The sequence below is a fragment of the Hippopotamus amphibius genome, chromosome 10, assembly GCF_030028045.1.
Source record: "Hippopotamus amphibius kiboko isolate mHipAmp2 chromosome 10, mHipAmp2.hap2, whole genome shotgun sequence".
NCBI lineage: Eukaryota > Metazoa > Chordata > Mammalia > Artiodactyla > Hippopotamidae > Hippopotamus > Hippopotamus amphibius.
Window position 1 is genome coordinate 102,345,894 of NC_080195.1, and position 26,831 is coordinate 102,372,724.

A 26,831-nucleotide genomic window follows, 5' to 3' on the forward strand; every position below is an offset into this window, starting at 1 on the left:
CAAAGGGACTTTTTGGGGGTGTTGGGGGGAACAAAAGCACTTTAGTTACACTGTGTAATGAAAAAATGCTTCTTATTAGAAGTTTACTTGTGACTGAGTGCTGAGGGGACCCATGTGAGCAAGGCTTATGCCCCACTAGTAGATCAGAATGTGCTAGGTTAGACCAGGCAAAGGCAGCTTTCCTTATTGATTCAACAACCTGAGAGAGGATACCATCTTTGATTAAGAGAGAAAGGTGGGGAGGGAGGCCCCAATGATGCAGCAGAGGTGATACATTAATGTAGAGCCAGGTCAGAACTGAGTCCTTGTAACCTTAACCACTGTCACTCAGTGGCAGGGTAGAACTACCCTGAGAGCCAAAAGGCTGGAACATTTCTTTCCTTTGCAGAATAATCCAGCTTAAAAACCTCGAGTGTGTATCCCTCTGAAGCTTTCTGACAGCTTGCCTCCCTCAAGGGGAAAACTAAATCGGATTTAGTCCTTGTTCTCTTTTTGCAAATAAATTCCTTCTTGATAAATAGGGCTGCTGGGCTACAAGATAACGTGTAAATCAAGGAACATAGGACAGTATCTCTTCCTCTGTGGATCTTTATGTATCCTTCCTACTGTGGTCTGAATGTGTCCCTGCAAATTCAGATGTTGAAATCCTGACCCTCAAAAATGATGGTATAAAGAGGTGAGGCATTGGGGAGGTGTTTAAGTCATGAGGATGGAGCCCTTATGAATGGAATTAATGCCCTTATAAAAGAGGCTTGTGAGAGACCCTTGCCCCTTCCATCATGTGAGGACACAGCATAAAATCTGCGACCGGGAAGAGAGCCCTCACTCAACCATGATCTTGACTTCCAGCCTCCAGAACTGTGAGAAACGAATTTCTGTTGTTTGTAAACCACCCAGTCTGTGGAGTCTTGTTATAGCAGCCTGAACAGATAAAGACACCTCCTCACCGCCCTCCCTTCCTCCTTCTCTCCTCTCTGCCTCTGATAGCATCCATCTCTCATCTCTCAGATTTCATTAGTGCATTTGTTCATTTATTGAAAACACATTTTCTGAGTGCCTTCTATCCCTACCATGTACCTACTATGTGCCAGGTACTGTTTTAGGTTCTGAGGATATAATGACAAACAGCGACCAATAGTCTACCTTCAAGGAGCTTACCTTCTAGAACTCTCTGAAGTTTGACGGAACTCTGGCTCTTCCATCAATAGCTTTATAAGCTTGTGGCAAGTTATTTAACCAAGCTATTCCTCATTTCCCTCATCATACAATGGGGATAATATCAGCTCTTATCTCGGTGTTTATAAGGATATAAAATGAGATAATATATGTAAAGCATCTAGGAAAAGGGTGTGTAGCTATGAGCTAGTACAGTTGTGATATTAGCATAGAATTATTGCAGGGAAATGCACTATCCAAGCACATCTTAACGTGGTCACCCTGGGGTCCTGCCAGGAAATGTGGGAACCAGCACCCTTTATATTCAGAGGCATGTGAACAGAGACAAATCGAAATGAGACTAAGGGATACTTTGTGATACACTAATTGTTTGCATAGTTGCAGAGTCAGATCTATGGCTTTTTCAAAGGATAGCCTCTCCCTCTTTTATACTTATAATGTACATCTTAGTAGTAGTAGAATCTTCTCTGTCTCTACTCACCCATTTCCCAATACTTTAAAACTTTTTGATATTGGTGAAAGAGGTAAATCATTTCAGATATTTTTTCAGACATACTCAATTCTACTTTGGCACTGTCCCTCTGTCTTATATGCCTTGCAGGTCACTTTCCTAGTTCCTGACAAGTATTGTGATGAATTACTAGCTGGGGGTAACTTGTGTTTCTTCACACTATTGATTTTAAGAAAATACAAGCTTTCAGAAAGTTGGAAAGCCATATATTTAATGTTATTTGTCCTGAAAACAACACTTGTCCAAAGAAGAAACAATCACCACACTTTATACCTTCATTAAATCAATGACATATTTCTTAAAATAAAAAAAAGGTTTAAAAATTATCTTTTTGTTTTTAACATAGATGAAAAGAAAATCCTAACTTTTTATATTACTCTTTTTTATAAACTTCTGGGTATAGTTTACTCTTAAAACAAGTAAGTTTTTATTTGTGTATTTGTTATTATTATTAATTGTTAAATCACGTTTACTGCATAAGTAATACCTGTTTTGGTGAACTGATACTGTTATACAAAGAAGTGTTCACTTTTTTATCCTTATTTTTTTGTCTCTAAATTAATATTCTTCACAAGTCAAAGTAGTCCACTCAATCCTGGGGTGACAACTTCATTTTCAGTAATCTGGGTGTGAAACGTCGACAAATGTATTTTTAGAGTTTATTTTGGTTTTGGAAAACAGAAACAGTTGCTATTTTCTTTCTTTTTTTTTTCACATGCACAATTACCTCTTACAAGAAAGTTCTAGGCTGCTTCTGTCATAAACCAAGTGTGTGATTTTGAGCAGATTAGTTTCTGAGGGTTTTGTTCTCTTCATGAGAAAGGTGAAGGCTTGAACTTTCTGATCTCTAGGGCTTTTTGTCATCTCTAAAGGTCCCTGGATCTATAAAAAAAATCCATGTTTTCCCCATGGGAGATATAGAATCTGAGATTTGATAATAAAAGTACTACAGCTTATTCCGTAAACAAGGTGGAAATCAGTTTCATTACTCTGGGTAAGTAATTAAAAAGACTTGAACAGCAAAATGCACTTGACACTAAAACCATATTGATTCTATCTTAACTCTCCTTTGATGCCTTGGGAGGCACTCCAAGCTATTGGAAGGCTTCAGGCTGCACTGGGAGCACTGTCCCTATTGATGTAGATGCAATATTAGACTGGAGTCCCCTGGGATATTTTTGGTTTTAATTCTCCAGATAAATTCCAGTACTAACACATTTACTTGTCATCTGCTCCTGTCTCACCCAGTACCGAATAGGAAGACTGAAACAAAGATATTCAAGCATTCTGATTGTTAGAATTTCAGATTAAGTTATCTTTATTTTGTGGGTTCCATACATGGGTGATTAATTAATGGATGTAAAGGCAGGAGAAGATATTGAAGATACTGATCTGTGGATCTGAATGTATTAAACTGGGGAGAGAGGGAATAATGCTTAGATGGGAACTGAAGAAATTGCCTTATGCTCCCTACTGAGGGCACCTAGGTTCCTTGTAATCAGATTATGGCATTAGACAGTTTATTTTATAAGAAAATTGCATAACATTTTTTTTTTCTTTTGGACAGACTCTTATTCCACACCCTCTCCCCTCAGTATGAGATAACCATTGAGAATATATTGTCAGTTTCTTACCTTGAAAAAGGTCATTGTTGATCCATCTCTAACTGCCCCGTATTCTATCTTGGTTTGTTTTGCCAGGTCATCTGCTGAATCAATGGGGGATTCCATTCGCTCTACTGTCAAGAAGGCAGCCAGATTGGCAGTGTAGGATGAAATGATGATTAGGGTGAAAAACCACCATATCCCTCCAACTATTCTGGTCGATAGAGCTTTGGGCATCAACTCTGATCCTGTGATGGTACCATCAAAGTAAAAGTGTTAAACAGTTAGGAGAAAAGGGAAGACCCATGATTTGACACTAGTCTAAAGAGATAATGCATTTTTGTGACACAAAATTATAAATCTACCAAGGATTTACTCTCTTGTGTGTAGGTGAGTAGATACATTTTTTTAAGAAAATGAAGCAAAATCTAAATGATCTTTTGTCATTTATCACTGCTGCTGTTTAAAATGTGATCTATTGACATTTGATGGTTTAAATGGTCTAACCCTGAGATATTCTATGTCTAAAATTTATAGACAGTTTAGTTGCTTAGATTTGAGTTTGTTTGCTTGTTTTTGTTGAAAAGTCAATCCCCAGACTTCTGGACTTTTCTTACTGTCTGATATGCATTTTATTGGGTAAAATAAAATGTTCTAGGTTGTACAACTGTGAAAGCTTTGAAATGCTAACTTTTTAAATTTAATATTAAAGAATGAGAAAGACTTTCAAAAGATTAACATATCATATCATTTATCACATGTACTTTAGCAAAACACTGGAGTTTTACAAATCAAATGAAATTGAATGCAGCCCTACTTGACAGTAGATGAATCGTTTTTTTATTGTTTTATGTTACTTTTGAAGTCAAAATTATTTTTTTAATGTAGATTCTTATTTAACTGAAAATAATACATTCACCGAAATGGCACAATTTTGTCCTCAAATAAAGTACTATTTTAATTTATACTTCAAAGACTGGCTGTTTTGCAGGTGGAAAGGGGCCATTCCTGGTAAAAGCATACATTTTAGATGTTATCAGATGATTTCTGACTATTTGTAAAAAGGTAATGTAGAGGCATTAAATGCATTTACCAAAAAACCTTTCTCTCTTAAAGAAAGAGTACATGGATGAAGTTTACCTACACAAAGGGCAAACATCTATGAAAACTCTCTAGCTCAAAACTTTTGATCAAACTTGTGGAAGGCTATAAATCCAGTAGTAGAATAAAAAGGGACAGAAAGGTATAGGCAGCACTTACCCCAATTGCATCAATTCATGGATGGATTTTTGGTTAATCTGCTTGCCTGAAATTCACCATTGGTTCTGTACTTAGCATTTCCTCCATGAATTCGGAGGAATGATGGAATTTATGGGACCAGTTAGAAAGTGAAAGGAAAACACCCTAAGTTTAAAAATCCAAAGTGTGAAATTCACCAGGTGAATTATCTGGTTTAAAGGAGTCTTTCACTATTTTGATTGGATGTTTTGAAGTTTTGCAGTTAATGGTTTAAGATAGAAAAGGAAATTGGAGTTCACCTGTCTACAAATACATGAGTTTATGCTCAGCTTTAATCTATAAACAGATACAAATATTGCTCATGAAATCAAAGCCAGCTCAAGGCTCATGATAAGCAGATAAAGGTTGGCAGAGTTTCTTGGCTTTGAATTAGATATATTTTTCTAAGGCTATTAGGTATCTTTGTGCTTTTTTCTTTTTTAAGGAGGTTAATGGCTTTGCTGTGGTTTGTATTTCCTTCCTTTGTTTGTTTGAATTTGGGTGTGTAATATTACTTAGATTTATAATAGGTTTCATTAAATTGCCTTTAAGGATTTAGTAGAATAGTTTGTTGCTGTTGTTTTAATCTTTCAGTTTAATGGGATTTATATGCCTCTGTGCGTGTGTGTGTGTGTGTGTGTGTGTGTTTAATGCCCGTTTGTCTCATATCTTTGTACTTAATAGATATAGCAACCTTGTGGCAGTGTGATATTATTTTAGATCTTTAGTTGGCTATCGTTAAAATTCCACTTATTTCATAAAATAGCCATGGGAAATAGGTAATATAGTTAGTAGGTATATTTTCTTAGCTTATAGGTATAGATTTTCTGCTGTATGTTTATCCTTATTTTATTTGGTTGCATTTGTGAAAAGATCAGGTTTTAATTTATTATGTGTATAATTATGTATTATATGGAAGTAAAACTGGACAGACAGATGGATGACCAACTGTTGACATGTAATAATAAATTCTCAGCTATCACACTTAAAAATAATACATATTTATACTTTTGGATGAATTTGTCTTGGAAATTAAAACTAATTGGTAGGGACCTACTCAGATGACATTTTAAACCCTTGGTAGATGGTATGAATTAGATTTCTCAACATTTCATTGTTTTAAAAAATTTCACATAATTTTGTGACTTTCATGACTGTCAGTGTTAATTGGTATACTTAGAAACGACTTTGCTCAAGTAGAGATGATTTGTCTAAGTTCAGACCTCTAGAGGATGAAGTTATGAAAGTAATAAACGTAGAATAAAACATCATTAGAGAATATTTGGGATGAGAGACAATACTTGCTGAAGTCTCTTTAGTGCCTTTTACGGCAGACATGACAGCCAATCCTCATCCAGACTTTGCTCACGCTCTGTAGAAAAGAGAAAGTCTGATCATCACATTAAAAAAGAAATGAAACAAAATGGTTTCCAATTGAGTACAGTGACAAGCTTCTCCTTACAAGAGCCCAACCGTCGATACAGAAGTTAGCTCCCTGGTCCAACGCCACATGCTAAGGACAAATGCACTCACAGTCACCAGTACCGCAAATTTGTACCTTGCAATATTTTTTGTTTCACCTGACAAATACTTTAAACTTCTTGAAAAACAAGCAGAGTCTGGTTGGGGCTGACTGTCATGTACCCAAGGTAGTGGTAACTAGCAGACACTGCATCCCATGGTTTGCTGTGGATGATGGGAAACTCCAAACAGATCGAGTATAAAAGAAAAATTTGGGGGGGCGAGTACACTCCTATGACAGAAGGCAGTCATGGTCACGTGGACCTACACAGACTTGCTGCGTGCTCTATGAAACCCAAGTCTATATTTTTCTATTCTAATGGCACAGGAAGGCAAGCTATAGGGAAGGAGGGGAATGTCTTTCACTCTTTGAAAGTAACTGCTCACGAGATAAATACCTTAAAAACTAAATGCAGTGGTAAAGCAGCCTATGTTGTCTAATGAGTTTTCCAGCAGGATTTATAGTTCTGTGCTATCCTCGAAACTCATGCAAGAGATTTATAGTAAATCGGGTGCTGTGTAAACACCTATTTGGCAGTGCCTGAATAAACTATACTTAATCGCATGATGAGAGGATTTACCCACTTTCTTCAATAATTTTGTATTTCCACGCTAGAACCCCTTGCGCTCTCTCTCTGGAATTTTTAGAGACAGAATATAAACCCTTTGAGCAGTATGACAACAGCTGCCTCATGAAAAGCCTTAGGGTTCACCCCTAAGTAACAAACATCTTTAATATATATCCTAGTTGAAATATCCCTTGCCAATTTATTTTGCAGCTTGTTGTCAAATGAGCAGATATTTCAAACACAACAGCATCTGTGACTTATGATTTTCTTAAATTAATGCATTTAATCTTGAGAAGTATTTTCTAGACCATACGCCTGAAATCAAAGCTGAGGAAAAGCCACAAAAGAGTTGGATTTCTTCCAAAGGTTAAAAAAACTCCCTCCTCCCTCCCCACCAAAATCAAAATCCTCCAAATCTTAGAAAATGTATAAAATATATTACATTGCTATGGTTTGAATTTCCTTTCCCCCAACTTCTCCAGTTTACTGTTGCTATGGTTACCAACTGAGGGATATTTTAAAAAGTTACTGGGAAGCTAAGATGAATCCCAGTAGGGTTTGTGAGAGCGGTAATTAGGTGACAGTTTTAGGTACTGTCAGCTATTGGAAGAATGTAGTCAACCTAATTTTCAAAGGATTCAGATTTTAATCCTTTCCAACCTCTAACTTGTGAAGTTATGACTGAAAAGGAAACGACTGATATCTCTGGCTATGCCAATTTGCAAACAATTTCTAAGGTAATTTATCCTTTCCTTCCCTCAAGGAAAATTTGTATTCATTGCTTGATTTGACAGTGGTCTTATTTTAGATCTATAGCAAAGGAGTTCTATTTCTGTCATATTTTTGTCTTTTTTAATTTTTAGAACCAAGAAGCCAGGATCTATCTTTTTAATTCCTGAGATAGCTTTTAGCATACTCTCTATCTTCTTGGTGGAGTTTACCAGCATGAAAACCTGTCAGCAGACTGTGGGATGCGTGTGACAAAGATGGGTAACCTTGTACCTTGTTGCATGAGAGCTCCAACTCCAAACCAGAAACTATTTAGTAAAGTAAAATTGTTTTCCACCACGTCTGAGTCAGGGTTGCATGGGTGGGGGTTATACCACTCGTAGGGTGTAAACCTGTAGTAGTTAACAGAAACAGTCTGTAAACATGAGATAAACACATGCGGCACCAGCAAAATCCCACTGAACAGTGCAAAACACCCAACAGCTAACGATGGACACATCAAACCAAACAGTAGGTCATATTCATAAACTTACAGCTTTGATGGGCAAAGTGAAAAGGAGACTTTAGACATTATAGTTACCAGACTTCTGATTTCTAGGCAAAGCCCATTGGTTGGCTAGAAGTGTACTCCTCAGATCTATATCTACTGAATTCTTCTGAGTCTTCATTTATTTCCATTTTACTGAACAACTAGATGGACTGTAAAGAGAGGTTCACCCATCCCAAGTATTTACCCCACAAAGTAGCAAGGACAGAGACACACACACTGTTGCGTACCAACTATAGTATCAAGATTCTGTGTTGCTAAGTGCTATGGAAGACACAAAAAAAGAGGGGTGACTGGACTTCAAGGAGTATCTGTGGATAGAATTTTAAAGGAGTCTATGTAGTCTAGTAATTTCATAACACATCAAAGGAGCTGCAAGTTTGAAACAATTAATAAACAAAAAGAAGGTCTAGATTGGGATGTATTTGATATTTTTATGATATCACATAGAGATAAAAATCACAATAATTAAATGAGGAGATAAAGTTCAAACTTAAAAGTCTCTTGGCCTAGGCATAGGCCATAGCATGTCTCAATGGAGAGTTTTAATTTCAGACTTTCCTCTAGATTCACTTTGAATTGTTTCTAGAAATATAAACTGTGGTCACCTGATCACCAACCCCAGTTAGTTAGGAAGTCAACCCTGAATAAGTAACTTAAGCTCTCTGGCTTCGGTTTCCTTATTTTTAAAGATGAGGGAATCCAGATATCTCCAGAGTGTGTTAAAATAAAAATTTGAGGGACTGAAAAGAGTTTCGGTTCTTCCTCTATGTTCTAAACATCTGTCTGACCTCTACAGCCCAAGGAGATCCCTGCTGTGTGGTTATTTTTTAGGGCTATCTTTCCAAGGGGCACTTATTTTTCCAATAAGACATTAGCAGGTCCTCTGCAAAGTGATCTGGAAATGATTTAAAATGCTGTTAGCCCTTAGCACTGGAAGCTTTGCCATTTGCCATTGGGTCCTTTTAATGCAAGCAGGAGTGTTTGGCTAATGTTAAAACACCATAAAGCCGATGAGAACATACGGAATGCTCCCCAGCCATAAGGTTTCAGCAGTAAACAATAGCAGGTTACTGACACATTGAGGAGAGTCGGTATTAAGGTGAATACATTATCTATAGCGAAAAGCAGGAAACAATATGAATCATGCACGAAGAACTGGGCAGACAGTTCCTCTTAATGAGAACCCATTCTCTAAACCCCCAGACACCTTCTGAAAAGTATACAGCATCTCCTCATCAAGTCTTAGGACGACTGGGATAACAGTCTTGTAGTTTATCCCCAAATAATGGCATCCGACTCATTACTGCGCCTTCTCCACAGCTGCAGAGCACACAGTGCAGCTTCCTGTGAAGCTTATGTATGAATATAGCTTTAATTGACAATGCCATGCCAATACATTTTTAATTACTGTTTCAACAATATAATTAAGTTTTGAATTTATACTCTCTTGTAACCATAGTCGTTTGCTGAGCTGAAGAACTGAGTACCAATATTAATCAACCTATTAACTGAAGCAGTACGCAGAGTAAAGATGCCGTTACTTAAACAATATCATGGTCACTTGTACAATAATCTTAACATATTAATTGCAATAAATTAGGAGGATTGTGTATTCAAAAGAAAGAGTTTTTCTAAGCAGATCATAAATCCTGGCAACCACCAGCCCCCTGATATTCTGGCATTTCTCCCCTGTATATGCTCTGATGAATGAGCTCACCGCTTTTCTCTTTGGAATGCTGCATCTAACTTGGTCTTGTTTTAGTATTTCATACTTTGCAGTTCTAAGTGAACAATTAATCTAATTTCCTATGGCAAAAAAGAAAACTGTCTAAACAGCAATGTAATTCTGCCTGCTCTGCAGAGATATTTTAGATTCTTTCTCTCTGGGATTCTGAGTGACTTGGGGAGTATGTGGACTGAGGAATATTAAATAGTGATTTGATGCTATGCTGTAAGACACTGGTTTTTCGTAATGCAATAGACCTACCTGTTGCCTAGATGTAGATATTTCAGCTTGAAATTCCTAATGCCTGCTTAAAGATAGCTAGTGTGACACTAATGTCAGTGCCAAGAAGTCTGGGGGAAGGATTAATACATGACCCACACCAATGATATTCTGAAGCTGTTATCTTCAACTGATACTGATTTTTAGTGAAATGACAGAGAAAGGGACAAATGTGCTTAGAATTTATGTCAAAACTTGCATGTAGAAGAGTAGCATTGTATTGTAATACAGAGGCTCATTTTGGTTTTATGTTCATATATGCCAGGCTTTTACTTGAATGGAAGGTATACAATGATGGTCATACAGAAGATTTCTAATTAAGGGATTCTTTTTATGGCTGAGGAATGGATATTGGGCTACATCAAGAAGAGGGAGATCTATTCATCTTTTAATGGAGAAAGCTCTATTCGATCTTGTAACATAACTGTTGGGTTTGTATTATAACCGTAGAGTTACAAAGGTTTTCTTGATTTTTCTTTGCCAGATGCCAACTTAAAAAAAAAGTTCATTTTAAGAAGATAAATTATAAGATGTAAGCAGACATTATATCTGGATATTTGCTCTATCTAAATTGTGTGTTCATGATGGATATAATTCCTGGGATTAAATACTTTACAAAAAGTAATTTAAAAAATATCAACCACAAAACAAAAACACTGACATGCACATTTGTAGCAAGTCATAGTAACTAAAAACTTTATATGGCTTTCCTTAGTTTGTCTAACTTTATAAATTCAATTCAGTTCAACAAATGATTTGTAAGCCTCTATCTAGTAAGAGCATTAGCCTAAATGTAGTGATGGGCTTTATTTTTCCCCTTTAAAAGGACAAGAAAGGATATACTTCAAAATGCAAATTAAAAAGCCTCTCTAGAGCTAAAGATGATTAGGAGATTAACTGTTTTCCACTTCTATTTCACTAACTTTGAATGCAAACCACTAAGGTGGTAACAGAAAGTCATTTTACATCTTAGCTTATTTGATGCAGTGACCAAGTTCATGGTCTCAGGCTATGATGGTGGGAAGGAAAAGTGAATTGGCACATGTATTCAACCAGGATTTTGTCATTGGGAATCACCTCAAAGATATATTTAGTGGCTTTATGAAGTAGAGGCATGAATGGATTCAAAGGTGTGGAGAAGAGGAGTGTAGTTGAGAGTACAATCCCCGTACGACTGTGCACCTGTGCACTACAGAGAGTTACTTTTTATATTTTTATATTTTCTATGTTTTACCACCATGCTGTTTGCAAGTCTGCATTTGATGCATGACACCTCCACTTCCACAAGACCCACATTGAGAGGAAACACAGTGAGAAGGGATTGACAGGGAGAATAAGCTAAATAAAGAAGAGCTGGTTTATAAATGGTACTTGGTAAGTAGGAATGCTGAGTGGATAGCATTGACGGGCGGAGAAAGGAGACTGCTTTCTTAATTGAAACAGAATGAAATTAGAAAATGTAGGGCTCTGGTTCACCAGGAGCTTATAGAGGAACAGACAAAATGAGGAGGGGAAAACTACTGAATGCTACAGTATTTTGACATATTCTGGTGATAAAAATAAGGCAATTTAAAGACACAGTCGGTGTCAAATGTAAAAGAATACTTTCAACCTGTATGCTTGTGAGAACTTCTGGATGCTGTTGACGTGTTTTTGTTTTTTTTTTTTTTTTCACTGATTTTGGTCAAATCGGCATGATAAACAATGTAATCACTTGCTCATCAACATCGTCTTGCCTGCTCTACATCAGCATCACTGCCTACACAAAGCAGTGAACTGGGGACTATGGAAACTCTCTTCTCTGTTGCCCTCAGATGCTTGGATTGCTCTACTAGTCCTAGAATCACCCAGCAGGTGCATGCCCCGAATAGAGGAATGGAACAACAAGCCAATGCAAGATTTATTGTTAGAGGGTACATCATCTTAGGGCGGTCATTTATTAAATGGCTATTCTAGGGCAGTATTCATTTCACTTAGGAGTCAGTAATGAGAAAGGCACCTCCAAAAGTGAGTGATTCATCTTTGAAAATTTGAAATTCAGAGCACTATCATCTTTAATTATTTAGAGCATGGTTATTCAAACTTGATGCTATTGACATTTTCAGATAATTCTTTGTTGTAGGGGGAGTGGGAGGACTGTCCTGCACACTGTAGGATGTTTAGCTATATCCCTGGACTCTACCTACTAGATGTTAGTAGCATCCTCCACTCTCAGTTGTAACAATCAAAAGCTATTTCCAGAGCTATTTACAAATGTTCCCTGGGGATAAAATCTCTCCTCATTGAGAACCTCTGAGTATTAACCTATCAAAGGATAATATCACTCTACATGCTGACTATATATTATTTTCTGCAGTAAGACACATGGAAAGAAAACTTTGGTCACTATTTAAGAGTAATTTAATATCTGGACAAAATTTGGAAAGCAATCTAGGATTTGGTAACGGTACACTTTATGAGGTATAGAGAACTTCAAAACATTCATTTCATATTCAACCTATGTGTCTCACCCACATGTGAGAGCACACATTTATTCGCTTGGACTATGTCTGGCTTGTGGATCTGTTAGACCTTTCCAGACAAGATTATTTTTCCCAGCTTTCTTTATAATTATGCCCGGCAAAGAGTTACCTGGCATTAATCAAAACCATACAGTGGACAATGACAAAGAACTAGCATGAAGAAATATTTCTCTTAGAAATTCCTGGAGGGAAAACAAAAATTGATTAGGGAAAAAGTTCACTGAGTTTTGTTGAAAGATGAAAAGGATTGAAAATAAGTAGAGAACATAAAAAGGCAATTATTCTTTTTACATGGTTTGTCTAGGGATATCAACTGTTTAAGCCAACAGAAAGATAAAACAGCTGTGTTTCAAATTCAGTATCAAAGGTATTTAGAAAATATGATCTACTGGATAGTATAAAAATCCTTTGAAAAATTGTGTACAGCAGAATGATTAAATGTAGAGTTATCTCAGAAAATAAAACCTAAACTGAATTATCAGGGTAGCATAAAGATTTCATGCCTCCAGACTGTATATATAACTAATCTTTCCTTTCATACTTATTTCTAGAATTCTTTTGTTAAACTGTTGAATGTTTTTAAAAATAAATTTTATAAAATTTTCAAGGCATTTGTCTTTATTCCTGAGGATTTCATAATCTTGTCTCATCCAGTGTTTCTTATTTGCTACAACAATTCCTAGCTAAGTTTTTTTTCTACTGTGCTTAATACTTGCAAATATTCCAGGAATCAAGTATCTGGACACCATTTTCCTCTTCCTGTTGAAACTGTTTTAGATTTGTTAGCTGAGCTATTGCTTTTGAGGCAATAAAATTCAGGGAAAATGGGTAAATAACCATTTTATGTTGCTTTAAATACTGATAAAATTAAATTAATATAAAATTATCTTTTACTATCTTTTAAACGTAACTTTATAAATGATTAGAAGATATTTATTTACAGAGTGGCTTTTATGAGGGAGAACTAGACAGTATAGAACTTCAGGCAAAACTAAAAGAATACTTTGAAGTTCATGACCTCTGTCTACCTCTAGAGCACACAGGTCAACCTGAGACTGACGTAGATCTGCTATAAGTTCAGTAGTTCTCGAACTTACCTTGCGATCACAAAGAGTACACAACTGACTCCTAAGCAGGCTAAGAGCACATACATCCAAATGTCAGGAGACAGGGGGTTGAGGAAGGAGAAGACCCCTGGATTAGTGCCATTGGGCTTCCGGTAAAGAATGCTGATGCCCAGGGTCATAAAGGGTTTGGAGAAGTCGATGACTTTTTCCCGCACGTATGTAATCGTAAGAGGAGCCACCGCCAGATCAGCCCTCTGCAGAAGCAAGTTTAAATTGTCACCTTAGTTGTCCAGCTTTCTGGTGAATGTCTAGACTTTTCCTGCTTCTCCTGATTCCTATTCTCAACTCCAAATGCTTCTCACCCAAGAAACTTCTGTGATGATTGACTCTAATATAAAAACAGTTGATTTACACAGTTATGTTTATGAAATAGTATTCATTAGTAAAGAGAAACCAGAAGATGTGAAACACACACACATACACGACATACATATATACATATACATGTACACATTCTGAAACTAAATGGAGGGAAAAACTGCAGAACAATGTCTTTAAAAAAGGGCATTGAGAAAAGTAAGAAATGAGCAACTAGGTCATAAAATTAGTTGATGAGATTTTGCTCTGAGCTGCAAACTTCAGAACTTTTTATCCAATCTAAGAATCATTCAAATTTATTCTTCAGTATGAAGGAGAGGCCCATAAATTTTAATCCTCAACTTTTATCTTTACTTGCCCTTCTAAGTGAGGAAACTACATTTGTAGCTTGTTTTCTTCCACTTTTTAAGCCATTTTTATGATCTAAAAAAATAAAAATAAAATGTCTTCTGACTGACTCAACCATTTTTTCTCTTTTATTTTACTTCTCATTATGCATGTTTTTAGACATTTAAGACCCCTATAAAGAGATGTATTTTTGCTTACATGATCTATAAGTTCTTTGACCATTCCATTCCACTCTCCTTTGTCATTCTGAGCTCCATATTTGCCATCAGGGACGAGTTTAACATCATAAATGAAACCCAAGATGTTTGACAATTCCTTCAATAGATCCAGGCAATATCCTTCAAATCTGTCATTTCCATACAGGGGCTTATCAGATTTCCTGTACATCACATAGGGTTCTTCCTACATGAAACAAATCACATATGAAACCCTGTTATAATGAAAGGCAGAATTTACTTACACAAGCTCCATCAATAGCCTGAAGATACAAAATATTTTAAAACGATTTTTAAGATTTGAAAATACTAAAGAAAGTCACTTTCCTTTCTGCCTTTGCTAAACTTATCTTTTGTACATGATCTATAAATATAGAATGCTGTATATATTACTTTCTCTCCCTCTGCTCTGTTTGATGGAAAGTTTTTTTTCCCTCCACTGCTGAGGGCAGAGCTGTAAGTGCATGGTGTCACAGAGACACAATCACGTTTAAACTGTAGGCCTGGCAGAGAAGACAGTGGAGGATCTGATGTCTGGATGTCTGGCCTCCAGTTGAGCTCACGTCCAAGCTAGAACCACTCTCCCTGCTGGCTTTTATCTACGAGTTTCACCTACTTACAAGAGGGACATCTAAATCAGCAAATATATTCTCTTGTTCTTCAAACTTCCTGTCTACTAAATACTCTGATTATTTTAATTTTCTTTTTTCTTGCTAAATTGCCTCTTAATTTCACTATTCCCTTATTACTTACATATTTTTCTTGGTTTCCTTCAGGATATCTTATTCAAAGACCATTTTAATGTCTGCCTTTGTTATCGGTTCCATTTTCTTATTTGAAGTCATCTTAGAGCTCACATCTGGTAAATTCTTTGTTTATAAGTTTACATGACAAATCACCTATCTTATGAATAATGGACATTTCCTTAAGAGTACGTATCTATAACCTTATTAATTCTCATTTGACTAATTAAAAATTTATTTTTTAAATCATAATAGTTACTACATTACTGATCTGTCCTTTATGTTCAGGCTTATCCTCAAACAAATTGATAGAAGTAGAAAACTCTACATTTCCATGAGAAAGTTGCAGAGAAAGTCGACACCAGAAAAACAAAACAGTTTTCATTTTGGATGAATAATTCCCAGAAGCTAACTGTTTCAGAAATAAATTGGCCTGACATTATGGACTGAATCAAAACAGGAAGGTCCCAAAGTGAAGATTTTAGAGGTGGCCACTCCCTTTATTTCTTGGATTAGGGTGGAGCAAAGAGGGAGAATGAACACCTTGTGACTGTACAGAGGCTGGAAGGGGGCATGACAGGAGTTCCAACAGAGAGCAGGAGGAACCTTTACCTGGGCTTTTGAAGAGTAATGAATAAAGGGGCTATTTACAGAGAAATACGCAGGACAAAGAGAGCCAACAGGGATGGTGGTGGGAATAGAAGTGGGATGTAGACACCCAGGGACTGACAAAATTAGGAAGTGAGGGCTGAGGCAGGGAGGGAGGAAAGAGTCTACCAGGAGCCCAGTGCAGTTAGAATATGGAAGCAGCATCACTGACAGGATAGACACTATGGCTGTGAAGGACAGAGGTTCTGACAATACCACTGGGAAGCAGTGGAAGAAAATTCCTTGCTTCTCTTCCTCCACTTCCCTGGTCTCAATCTCCCCTTGGTTGAAACCAACCAGCAGCCAGAGAGCAAGGGAGACTGGCTGGGCGGGGCTAGCGAGTGGAGCAGAACAGAACTGAGAATGGATTGGAGGTAGGAGATCTTCAGAAAAATGTTGGAAGTTGATAATTCAATCTATTACAGGTACACACAAACATATACTTTTAGTGTCCCAATTAAAAGTAGACATTTACAGAAAGAGTGTTGGCATGAAAATGATAGTTAAGGAATCCTTCAAGGTCTAGAGTAGGAGTCTGGATAAGATGCCCTAAATTCCACACAGTCAACTTACCAGAATTGTGGTGACGATGAGCGTCCGATTGGCGAGTGAATCGGTGATATTATTGGACCTGTCTTTGTTGCCATCCGTCATGTTAAGCCCACTGTTGGAGTTCCAAATCCCAATCTACACAGAACATATTACATCAGAGGCTGCTGGCTGTCAGTGATGGTGTTTATGCTAAAGAGAGGCCCCTGGAACACCAGGAATAGGCACAAAAGCTTATAGTCTGGGAAGAGGACACCAGGGCATCACAGTGGAAGGTACTAAATGCAGGAAAATGAAACAATGGAAGAATGAGTATGTAGATGAAACAGAAAATGTGTGCCATGTCGGGTGGAGTAGGGGGAGGTCTTTTTGTTTGTAACCTATTAAGTTCAATGCTCTGTTTTAAATTAAGAATTTTTAAATGAGTATTGGATTTTCTTCCAATATGTATTTGTTGAACACATATTCATATGCCAGGGTTTCTTCTAGGCATTGGAGGACATGGCAATGAACAAAAGAGACAATAATTTCTGCTCTTGTGGAGCTTATATTAGATTGATACAAACCTTATGTTGCTAAAATTTTACCATCAATGCCTTTAAAATTTATAAGAAAAGGGATGAAGGAGGCAGGTTGGAGAGGGGAGAGATTGGGTATCTAAACAGGAAACAAATGGAAGAGAAAGTGTGGATGAGCTGTAGGCTAAGTTGTAGGTCTATCCTCATGGAAGTGCCAGTGCTGGGTGGGGGTGCCTCTTGTGCACTCTAGTAGAACTCTGTTCATACCTCCATTGTACCTCTGTTTTGGACCTTCTTCTGTTGTTATCATCTGTTTACCTGTCTTGTTTGTTCACTTGACCATGAAAGCCTTCAGTGCAGGTATTCACTTTTATTGTTTATCGATCTTTCTATCACAGAACCAACAATTGTGATTGGCAGTCAGTGAAGCCCATTGCTCTTTTAAGAAGTAATAACCCAAATTTCCTCCAGTGGCCAAGTCATTTCTGGGTTATCAGATCCTGTAGAAGTATATTGATTTGTTTTGCTTCTGGGGACAACCTAGGAGACAAGCCTTAGGGAATCGAGCTCTTTGTCTCAAGCCTTCAGTCAGCATTTACTGCCAGCCTAGTGAGATGGAATGCAAACCTGGTTGCTGTGTGACCTTGGACAAAATACTAAACTTTCTGAGCTTTGGTTTGCTAACTATAAAATATTTTATAGGGATGATGATGAAAAGATCAAATGAGTAGATGCATGTGAAAGGGCTGGTATAAGAGCTGCACAAATGTTAATAATAAAGGACATCCAAGTGACTGCCCCAGTAGTTTGATTGCCCTATTATGAAAGAACTTGGGGCAGTTTAGGAACACCAACACTTGGATATACTCTGGGATGGACAGGGTGAACCTATGCTTGATCTCTGAATATGCTCTTCCAATGGGAGGACATTTGGCTGACTGCACAGAGTATGAGCTTTCCAGACAGACTCTTGTCCAGATTCTAATTTTGCAATTTACCAGCAGTTTGACCTTGGGCAAGCTAATTAACCCTGTTGCGCCTCAATTTCCTCGCCAGCAAAATGGAGACAATAGAGATTTTGTGATGATTAAATAAAATTTCACCTATGGGAATGTTCGGCTTCTTTCCTTTTCTATTTACTTTGATTTACTGCCTAAACGCAGCAGCTGAAAACTCATTTAGCTTGACAAATATTCTTTTTAGAAATATAAATTCTTTGGGGAAGTTTCAAGGGTTATCACACATTCACACATTGGTGTGAACTATTTCAGTTTCCCTGTCGTCTTTCTATACTTAATTAGAGCTAGTTGGTTGGTGAAATAAGGAGACAGGTCTGGATAAATGGGGGTTTGGGGTAGTTTTTGCATTTGAAAGTATTTTGATCCTGTCTGTAGAGAGGGTACTAGAGGTAGGATTAAGCTGTAGGATTAACACCTTTAATTACCATTCGGTCTTTCCAGAATCAAGTGTAATGCCCATCACTTAGAACGCATGCAACATATGTCTGTTGGTTGAAGAATCTTTACTTTTCTTTGTCTGACTTTAAACCCAAGAAATGGGGATAATTTTTTTCTCTCTCTTCTAATCTCCACCCCTTCTCTCATTTTGGGGGGGGCAGGGATCCTTGCGTCCAGGAAACATATCTCAGACTAACCACAACTGGGAGTCTATTTGTTTTCATCCAAAGCTATGCTTTAAGTTGTGAACAACTTATTTCTAACTCTATGAAGACTGTGTTTAAATTGGGCCCTGGCTGGGCTTTTAATTAAGCCTTGACTTGGGCACTGGGGAGAATGAAACCTAATTTTTAATTAAGTATTAAAAGGTGGAGAAAATAATTGTGTTTTTAGCCAATTTGTTATGTAATGAAATGTGTTCCCTGTAACACATTTCTATTAATGTCCAGTGTTTAAAGGACCTATACTAATATTTGAAAATGGCTGTCTTTAATGGCTTTGTGACATCACTCGCTTTTCAAATACAAACTTGAAATTGTAGACAAATACACCCCACAGCTTAACATCTGGCTTTTTCTTTCACCAGCCTCACTAAAAGTGTGGAAAGTCAGATATCATTGCTGCTGCACTTCTAATCAAATGAGTCCCAAAGTCCCATTCAGTGTAAACTTTCCTCCATAAAATAAGAAAAAGAAGAATATTTTTTCCTACTATCTGTGTAACAGAAGTTTCCTCAAATCTAGACTAAAGTGTATCAAAATATAGATCAGGCTATTCCTGGGAAGTGAACAGTTTACATATGAGGTTTGAATGATCTCAGCCTTTTATTTTCAAACCTTTTAATCAGCAAAGCAGTCAAGTATGTGTGTGTGTGCACGCGCACATATGTGCACGCGTGTGTATCTTTTAAACCTAAGTTATCAACTGGCTTTACCTGTTAATTGAAGTAAATGAACATGTTCACAAATGTCTCTTTCTGAAAAAGCAAGTCCCCATGATTCATGTGTACTGGGGGGAGGGACACAGTTAAACAGATGTCTGGATATTTTGCGTTTCAGTCCTATCCTCTGACCTTGGAGGAGTGCCTCCAGGAAGCAGAACCTCAATTTTCAAACTGTATAGCAAAAGTAGTCAGCAGCAATTTATCAGTGAGATGTAGTGGAGGGTGGATCAATTATTTGTGAGGAGGAACACTCAAAAGCTGAGTTGTCTGCTCCTGCCTTCTTTCACTTTGTAAACTGGCATGAGGCAGCAGCCCTTTATCATCTAGGACAACAGAGGGAAGCATTTGAAAATGAGTGCCCAAATGCCATGAAGCGAACTTTTTGAAAAAGGTAATGCAACAAAAGGATGCTCAGAGAGTGACTAATATCTATCTCCCAAACCTGGGGTGTGATCCACATAAACTCAAAATCCAAAATTGCTGAGTGAAATAATCAAGTATGTAAGGGGAAAAAGGTGTATCTGTTTCTTTTATCATGAGACTTATGAACATATACGAGGGTGAGTCAAAAATTATCCTCACTCCGGTTATATTAAAACTTCTGTTGGCCCCACTGTCTTATCAGCACTTTCCGTTCAAGGCTACTATCTCCCCAGTCACTGCTGTGCAGGTGTGAATGTGTTACATTGGTTCCTTTGTAACTGTGGTGCAAGCAAAAATGGATGCCCACTTGTGATTTGCACAAAAGAAGAGCAGCGTGCAGTAATTCGTTTTTTTGTGGTCTGAGGGAGTGCACAGCTGCACACGTCTACCCTCACTTTTGGCACTCTGCAAAAACTTCATTTTGAGGTGTTAAAGCATCCTCCCTATAGTCCTGATCTTGCTCCATCAGACTTTCACCTGTTTGGTCCCCTGAAACCAGCACTACTAGGATGAAGATTCACTTCTCATAAGGAAGTGAAGACAGAAGCGCATTTGTAGATCGCAGCTCAGCCTAAAACATTTCTTAATGAGGGAATACGAAAGCTTGTTGACAGACGGACAAAGTGTATCGAAAAGCAAGGAGATTATGTTGAAAAATGATGTATTTGTCTTTTCTAAAAGTTAATTAAAATAAATTCTACAGCCAGAGTGCAGATAATTTTTGACTCACCCTCATATTTTAGTGATGGGCTTTGTAGAGATTTCCATATCCCTCTTTTGGAAAGAATTTCAGGCAGACTATTCTCTATTGAAAAAAAGTCAGAGTGTAGAAAAGAGCATTTGGAATTTGAATGCAATGAGGGTGAATCCTTCTCTTGTAAGATGGACTCTTGTAGGGAAAGGACAATGTGTCTCTTAGGTCTCAATAGGTCTCATGTGCTAGCACTCAGGTTATTGTAAATTGTTGATGGGCAGTCATAACACAAAACACCACACCACAGTATATACAACTCGCAACGTGGGCAATGATGGGTCAGCAGGAAGGAAGAGGCACAAAGGCAACGAGGAAGGAGAAAAGCCGAGAAGTGCATCCCTGAGAAGTGGGGGCGATTATTGCAGTTTAGTGACAAATAAAGGGCATTCCCCTCCCCTGAGTCTAATTTCAGGGCTTGGATTTCATTCCCGAGGATATTTGGTTTGAACTAATTCAACATTGCATTAAAGTGCCTGGAGTCTCAAGCTGGATTAGTGTAATAAGCTTCCTTCTGGGTGCCAGATAGTTTCATCTATTTATTAGCAGAGAGGAGACGGGATTGCCTTCCCTGTGCCTTTGGTAGCCTGATTCACTGAAGATTAAAACAAGGTTATTAAACCTATGCTCTTTTAAACTTAAAAGCAGGACATTTTGGAGCTCATCTGAGTACTACCAAAAGGGAGACAAGGTTTTTGACTACAGGGAGAAACTGTTTACACTTTCTGTGACTTAACTGATAATTCAAAAGATGAAAGTGAACCTAACAAAGCTGTTCAAGTTGAACAACCTGGAGTAATTTAAGGTCCATCTGTCAATCAACAGATAGTTTAGCAAGTGGTTTCAGAGACAAAGAGAGAATGAAAGACAATGTTTGCACATCACTGGGACATTTTCCTGAATCGAATGTTTGCAATGTCTTACATTTGCCTCTGTAATAAATCTGCGCATATTCACTGACTTGATACTGTACAATAAACTGTGAAATAGTAGGTGTTATGATTTACAAGATAATCTCATTTCCCTTTCAAAACCTCTAATGTTTTTGTCCTCTGGAAACTGTAGTTCTAAAACACATTGCAAAACAATATGCACTGACAAAGTTTTGATTTACTGAGTAAAACAAAGTGCGTAAGAAAAGGGAATTTCTGAAAATGGCTCTTATTTTGTGGTGGTGACATTGAAGGAGATGCCCCAGCCGCTCTGAGCCTTAGCCTCTCTGACTAGCCTGGTGGATCAAATCTATTGTTTTTAAGTTCCTTAGGGAAAAATATTTAGAGATTTGAGAAAGAATATAAATGGGCCAGTGTCTGCTTCTATTGCAGTTACCTGCTTTCAGTCCTAACAGGGACTGATCCTACCGGAGAGAAACAAAAATAACCTAGGGGGAAATATTTAACCCATCATTATTTATCTCAAGCCTGTTTCAATTCACAGGCAATGTTGTTGAGAGACAACATATTGAATCACCCTCATTCTCCCTTTACATGGAATATCGCCTCTAAACTGCAATTGGAGAGCTACTGGCCTGGCAAAACTGGAAGGATGCAGGCTTTTCCTTTGGTTTCTCCCACCCCACCCCCAGATTTCCTGCAGTTTTCATCCATGTACAAACCTTCTTCCACACTTTATATAAGTGTTTAGATACTTCGCCAGCAGCCTTGGTTTTCAGAGGGAAAAATAAAAATAGCACTTAATTAAAACGGAGCATGGAAGCCGAAAGGTATCACGGTGTGTGAGTGCTCACGGTGTTACATTCCCCACCCACTGTTTGGAATCTCGCATCTTCATCAGCATAAAGCCTGAGAATAGGTACAGTAAAGAGATGAACCAAGTACTTGGGTCTCACTGAAGTTACTTCTACTTGGTGGTGCAACCTGATTTTCACTTCTCCTTTCACACACCAGAAAAATGACTTAAAGTTCTAAATATGCACACCTATGCTGCAGAGTTAAAGGGTCTTCATCATTCCTTATTAAGACCTGTTAAAGGCATTTATAACCAGATTAGTCAATCAACAAACACACACACACACTCACACACACATTATTCCTTAGTGAGAAGAAAGTGTACTCAGTGACTTATTTTTTGATTAGTGGCTTCTGGGCATTAGAAACTTGAATGAAAGTGAGAAAACAGGCTTTTTCTAACACCTTTCCCTGTGGACCCTGCAAGAGGCTGACATGAAAAGATTGGGCATTTCCTCCCTTGACTCCTGAGAGCGATAGGTTGGCTTCCCTCAATGCCTTAAGGCTCAATCCGCCTTCTCTGGAATTGAGCCCAAGTCACCTGAAGAAACAAAAGTTATTGCAAACAATGAAGAGATAAGCAACAAATTGAGAAAACACTTTCATCTAATTCGATTTTGCCTTTGTTGGAAAAACACCAAGAGAATGTGCATAATATTGCTGTGTATAAATAGCTGGGAAAGCATAACAATAGCGCCATCTATTTCACCACGCGTCTGAGCCCAAAAGATGCTTCCTGAACAGTTTTTCTTCCCTCTTCAGTTCTGTACATTAAGCGAAGTGGAGAGGGAGAGGGAAGCACGTATACAGAAGCAGACATTTTCTTTAAAAAAACCATTATAGGCTTTTAGTCCATAACAAGTACTATTTTCTTTCCTTTTGTCCCCTGCAGCCCAAATCCCACATTCCATTATGGAAGCTAGGTGGATGCCTTGTGCTCTGTCAGAGTGTGTGAGACTAACAGGCAAGGAAATTAGAGTGAAGAAGCGGGGTGGGGGGGTGGGGAAGAAAGAGAGAAACAGACAGAGAGAGAAACAGAGAGAGAGACAGGAAGAGAGGGACAGGAAGAGACAGAGAAAGAGAGAGGAAGAGAGTGAAGGAAGAGGGTTTTTTGTTTTTTGTTTTTGAAATGGGAAAACCGTATGACTAATGTGAACTCTCAAAGGTGCGAAATAATTATTTTCCTCAAACATTTCAGCATCAGTGGTCACCTTCTCTTACATTCAGCCTAATTAATCTTCATTTGTTTTAATTAAGCTATTTGGGAGTGGGGCATAGTTAGGACCTAAAAAAAAATGTGTCTCACTTAACAAAAGCAACATAACAGAAATGGTTACCTCACCTCATTTTAAAAATTAACCCAAATATTTCAATTAAGTAAAACGGATTGTTGCCAAAGCCACTCTTTTACATTAAGCATACCTTTTTGTCCACTAAGGTGAAAAAAAAATACTGGATTACAGAGTTTTGGTGTTTAGACAGTTGTTTTGGGGTTTTTAAAAATCTTTTTTCTTTAAGGTTCTAAAGGGCAAGGTCTTCACATTATAAGTGTTAATTATCCCAATATATAGTTGTGAACACTAAAATTGGTATCATAAAACATGCTGAGGAGGCAAATTCTTTTATTATTATTATTATTAATTAACTAAATAGCTTACATTTGCATTGAACTAAATAGTAACAAGAATGGAACTTAAAACTTTGAGAGGTTGAGAATTACAACTAAAATAATCCTAAAATTGGAGCTCAACATTAAAATACATTTTTGGCATATTTCCTCCTAAAATTAAGGATGCAAAATTAGTTTGCTTCAGTAAGCCTTTTCCATTCTACTTTACTCTGTTCCTCTGTCACCAGTTTCAAAATGGAGTACAATTAAAATTCATTTCTGAGTAACCCTTGGATGCCATTCCAAAGATAAATCATTGACTGCTTCTGATTTTCCAAGTCTAAACTCAATTTCTTAAAACCTTTGAGAAATGGGGCTAATGACAGCCACCGTTAGGGTTATATATATGTAATAATATAGTGATGCTTGTATATAAACCAAGCACTATATAACCATTAGCATTGCTATTAATAACACATGCAATTTAAGAATCTAGCACATCAATATCTATCTGCAGATCAGGGAGAGAAATCTAGAAAACTGGACGTAAATGAACAGGTTGAGAGAATCACTTTATCATTCCCCTACTTGTTTGCGCAAGTAAAATGCATGAGCAGTGCTCTTCTTTGATTTTCAAATACATTATCGAGGAGGTTACCTTTTCAGTTCCTTCCTCTTTAAGGCTAATAATGTCCAGATTAAAATCCTTCCTCAAGCCATCGGTTTTATTGAAGGTGATACGCCCAGTCAAGCCATCCCACTGAGCCTATAGACAAAAGGAACGTGGTGTTACTGTTCAACACTTATCATAATCCTAACACCATCAAAACTCTAATACCTCAGATTCATCACAGCATCCAATTTTTCGGTTTCACCATGACTTTATAAACCATTGCGTTGGTTCAGTAACTTGATAGCAGAACACTTCACTGTTTTATTAGCACTCATTTATTTCATCAGTTCTAACATCTTAATATCAGTCAAATCTGTAAATAGTGGCACTTTAAATGGGGATTATGGAAAAAATGACTGTAAAATGGTCTGCACATGGAGTAAACAAAATCTGGGAAGTCATAATATTTGGTTTTCCAAGGTCAATCCAAATTTCTTTCAAGGTACTGCCCAGGGGAAATAACCTTCCCTCGCTTTTTTCCTCTGTGAAAAGGATATAATTCAATGTATTATCAAACTTTTAGAGTGTTTGAGATTTAGGCTTTCCAATGTCATTTGGGTACTACATTACTTTCCTGTGGTTGCTGTAGCAAATTATCACAAGCTTGGTGGCTTAAAACAAACAGAAATTTATTCATTCAGAATTCTGGAGTCCAGAAGCAGAAGTTCGAGGTCATTATCACTGGGTGAAACCAAAGTGTCAGCAGGGCCACGCTCCCTCTGGAGGCTCAAGGGAGACTCAGTTCCTGCCTCTTCCTAGGATACCTGCCAGCTATCCTAGTCTTGCAGGTGCATTACTCCAATCTCTGCCTCTGTGGTCACACTGCCTTCTCCTCTTCTTCTTCTGTATAATCTCCTCCTAGTTCTAGTTGTGATTGCATTTAGGGCCCATGCAAATAATCCAGGATACTCTCTCCATTTGAAAAATCCTTCATTTGGGGTGACATCACCAAGATAGTGACATAGGTTATTCCTGACTTCCGTCTCCCTCACAAGGAGAACAACTAACAACTATTAAACAACAAGACACTACTGAGAGACTCCTAGAATGCAGGGGTGAGGCTGAAGCACCTCCCCATCCCCACACCACAGAGACCAAGACAAACTGCATTAGAAGGTAAGAGAAGTGGATACACGTTAACTGCATTGCCTTTCCCCCAGGCCAGCTCAGCAACACACAGAGAGGTCTCCCCTGAGCCTCTGGTTCCTCCAGTGGAAAAAGAGAGCCCAGAGGAAAACCAGCTCTCCCAGCGTTGTGGGTGACATTGCAAGAGCCCCTACTCTGATCTTGTGCCTCAGGGATTACAGGGCAATCTGCGAGGCTGGAGCACTGGAAATCTGACTGTGATGGAGATGCGGGGAGGGGCTCTCAGTGACCACCACACAGATCTTGGCAGACCAAGCTCATTCCTGCAGTGCCCAAGTAGTTATCCCAACCAGAGGCTTTACTCATCTGAAGAACCAAGTTGGAGGTGCACTCTGACCAGAGAACTAGGTGGGATATAGATCTACCTGATTCCAATCCTCAGACAAGGAGATTTGCCAGCCTTGGAGCCTAGTTTGCCCACATCCAGGCAAGGAGCTGAATCACAGCCCCGCCTGCTGTGAAGACTGTCTTGTGGCCCCATCTGACCAGAAGGGCTGGAGACAACTTCTGGAAGCTGTATGATCCATTGGCAGTCGAACCAAGAGATACGCAGAGCCAATAGTTTGCAGAACAAAGCCAGTAGCCCTGTTCGGTTAGGGAACTTGGAGTGTAGGTCATTTTGTTAAGACAACAAACAAACAGCTTGACTGGTTTTAGAGCTGCTTGTCCCACTGTGCCTGGGCAAGGAATCTAATTCATAGCTCCACTCACTGCTGAAAACAACCTTCATCCTGTCTGACCAGGGAACCAAACCAGAGCACACAGGAATAACCCATCGAATAGCCCTATGTACAGTAGTACTGGAAGAGAAAGCAGAGCTTATGGCTTTCCCAGTCTGCAGGGCAAAACTGGTGGCTTCACCTCACCAAGGCATCAGTGCACACTCTGGACAGATTCAAATCCCCAAATAGTGAGGGGGCACCAGGCCCTGGGTCTCGTCATGCTCTCCTGCCAGGGCAAGGAAGCTAATTTGTAGCCCCATCTACTACTGTATGTAGTACCTAATCCCAACCTTCTAGTAAGCCTGACCAGAGAATCCAGCCAGTCATAGTGCCCATCCTGTAGCCTTACTTGGGTAGGAAACCAAATCAGCAGTCCTATCCAGCTGCTCCGAGACGGTGCCACAATCCTCAAGCTTACCCTTAGAGCT

The 26,831-nt window shown here is 38.3% G+C and overlaps 1 protein-coding gene across 9 annotated transcripts in view; it reads right to left on the reverse strand.

Moving 5' to 3' along the window:
- The window catches only part of GRIK1 (glutamate ionotropic receptor kainate type subunit 1), a 399,708-nt gene that overhangs the window by 33,122 nt on the left and 339,755 nt on the right, over nt 1-26,831 (reverse strand). For 4 of the 9 annotated variants that reach the window (XM_057696841.1, XM_057696847.1, XM_057696839.1 and 1 more), the window contains 6 exons: nt 24,521-24,628; nt 16,438-16,551; nt 14,457-14,660; nt 13,563-13,786; nt 7,662-7,780; nt 3,322-3,539 (listed from right to left, as the gene is read on the reverse strand). In XM_057696841.1, the coding sequence (XP_057552824.1) occupies nt 3,322-3,539; nt 7,662-7,780; nt 13,563-13,786; nt 14,457-14,660; nt 16,438-16,551; nt 24,521-24,628 (987 nt within the window). Of the gene's footprint in view, nt 1-3,321; nt 3,540-7,661; nt 7,781-13,562; nt 13,787-14,456; nt 14,661-16,437; nt 16,552-22,120; nt 22,166-24,520; nt 24,629-26,831 lie in introns of all 9 variants that reach the window. The other 5 variants (XM_057696840.1, XM_057696838.1, XM_057696843.1 and 2 more) reach the window with 3 other exon arrangements.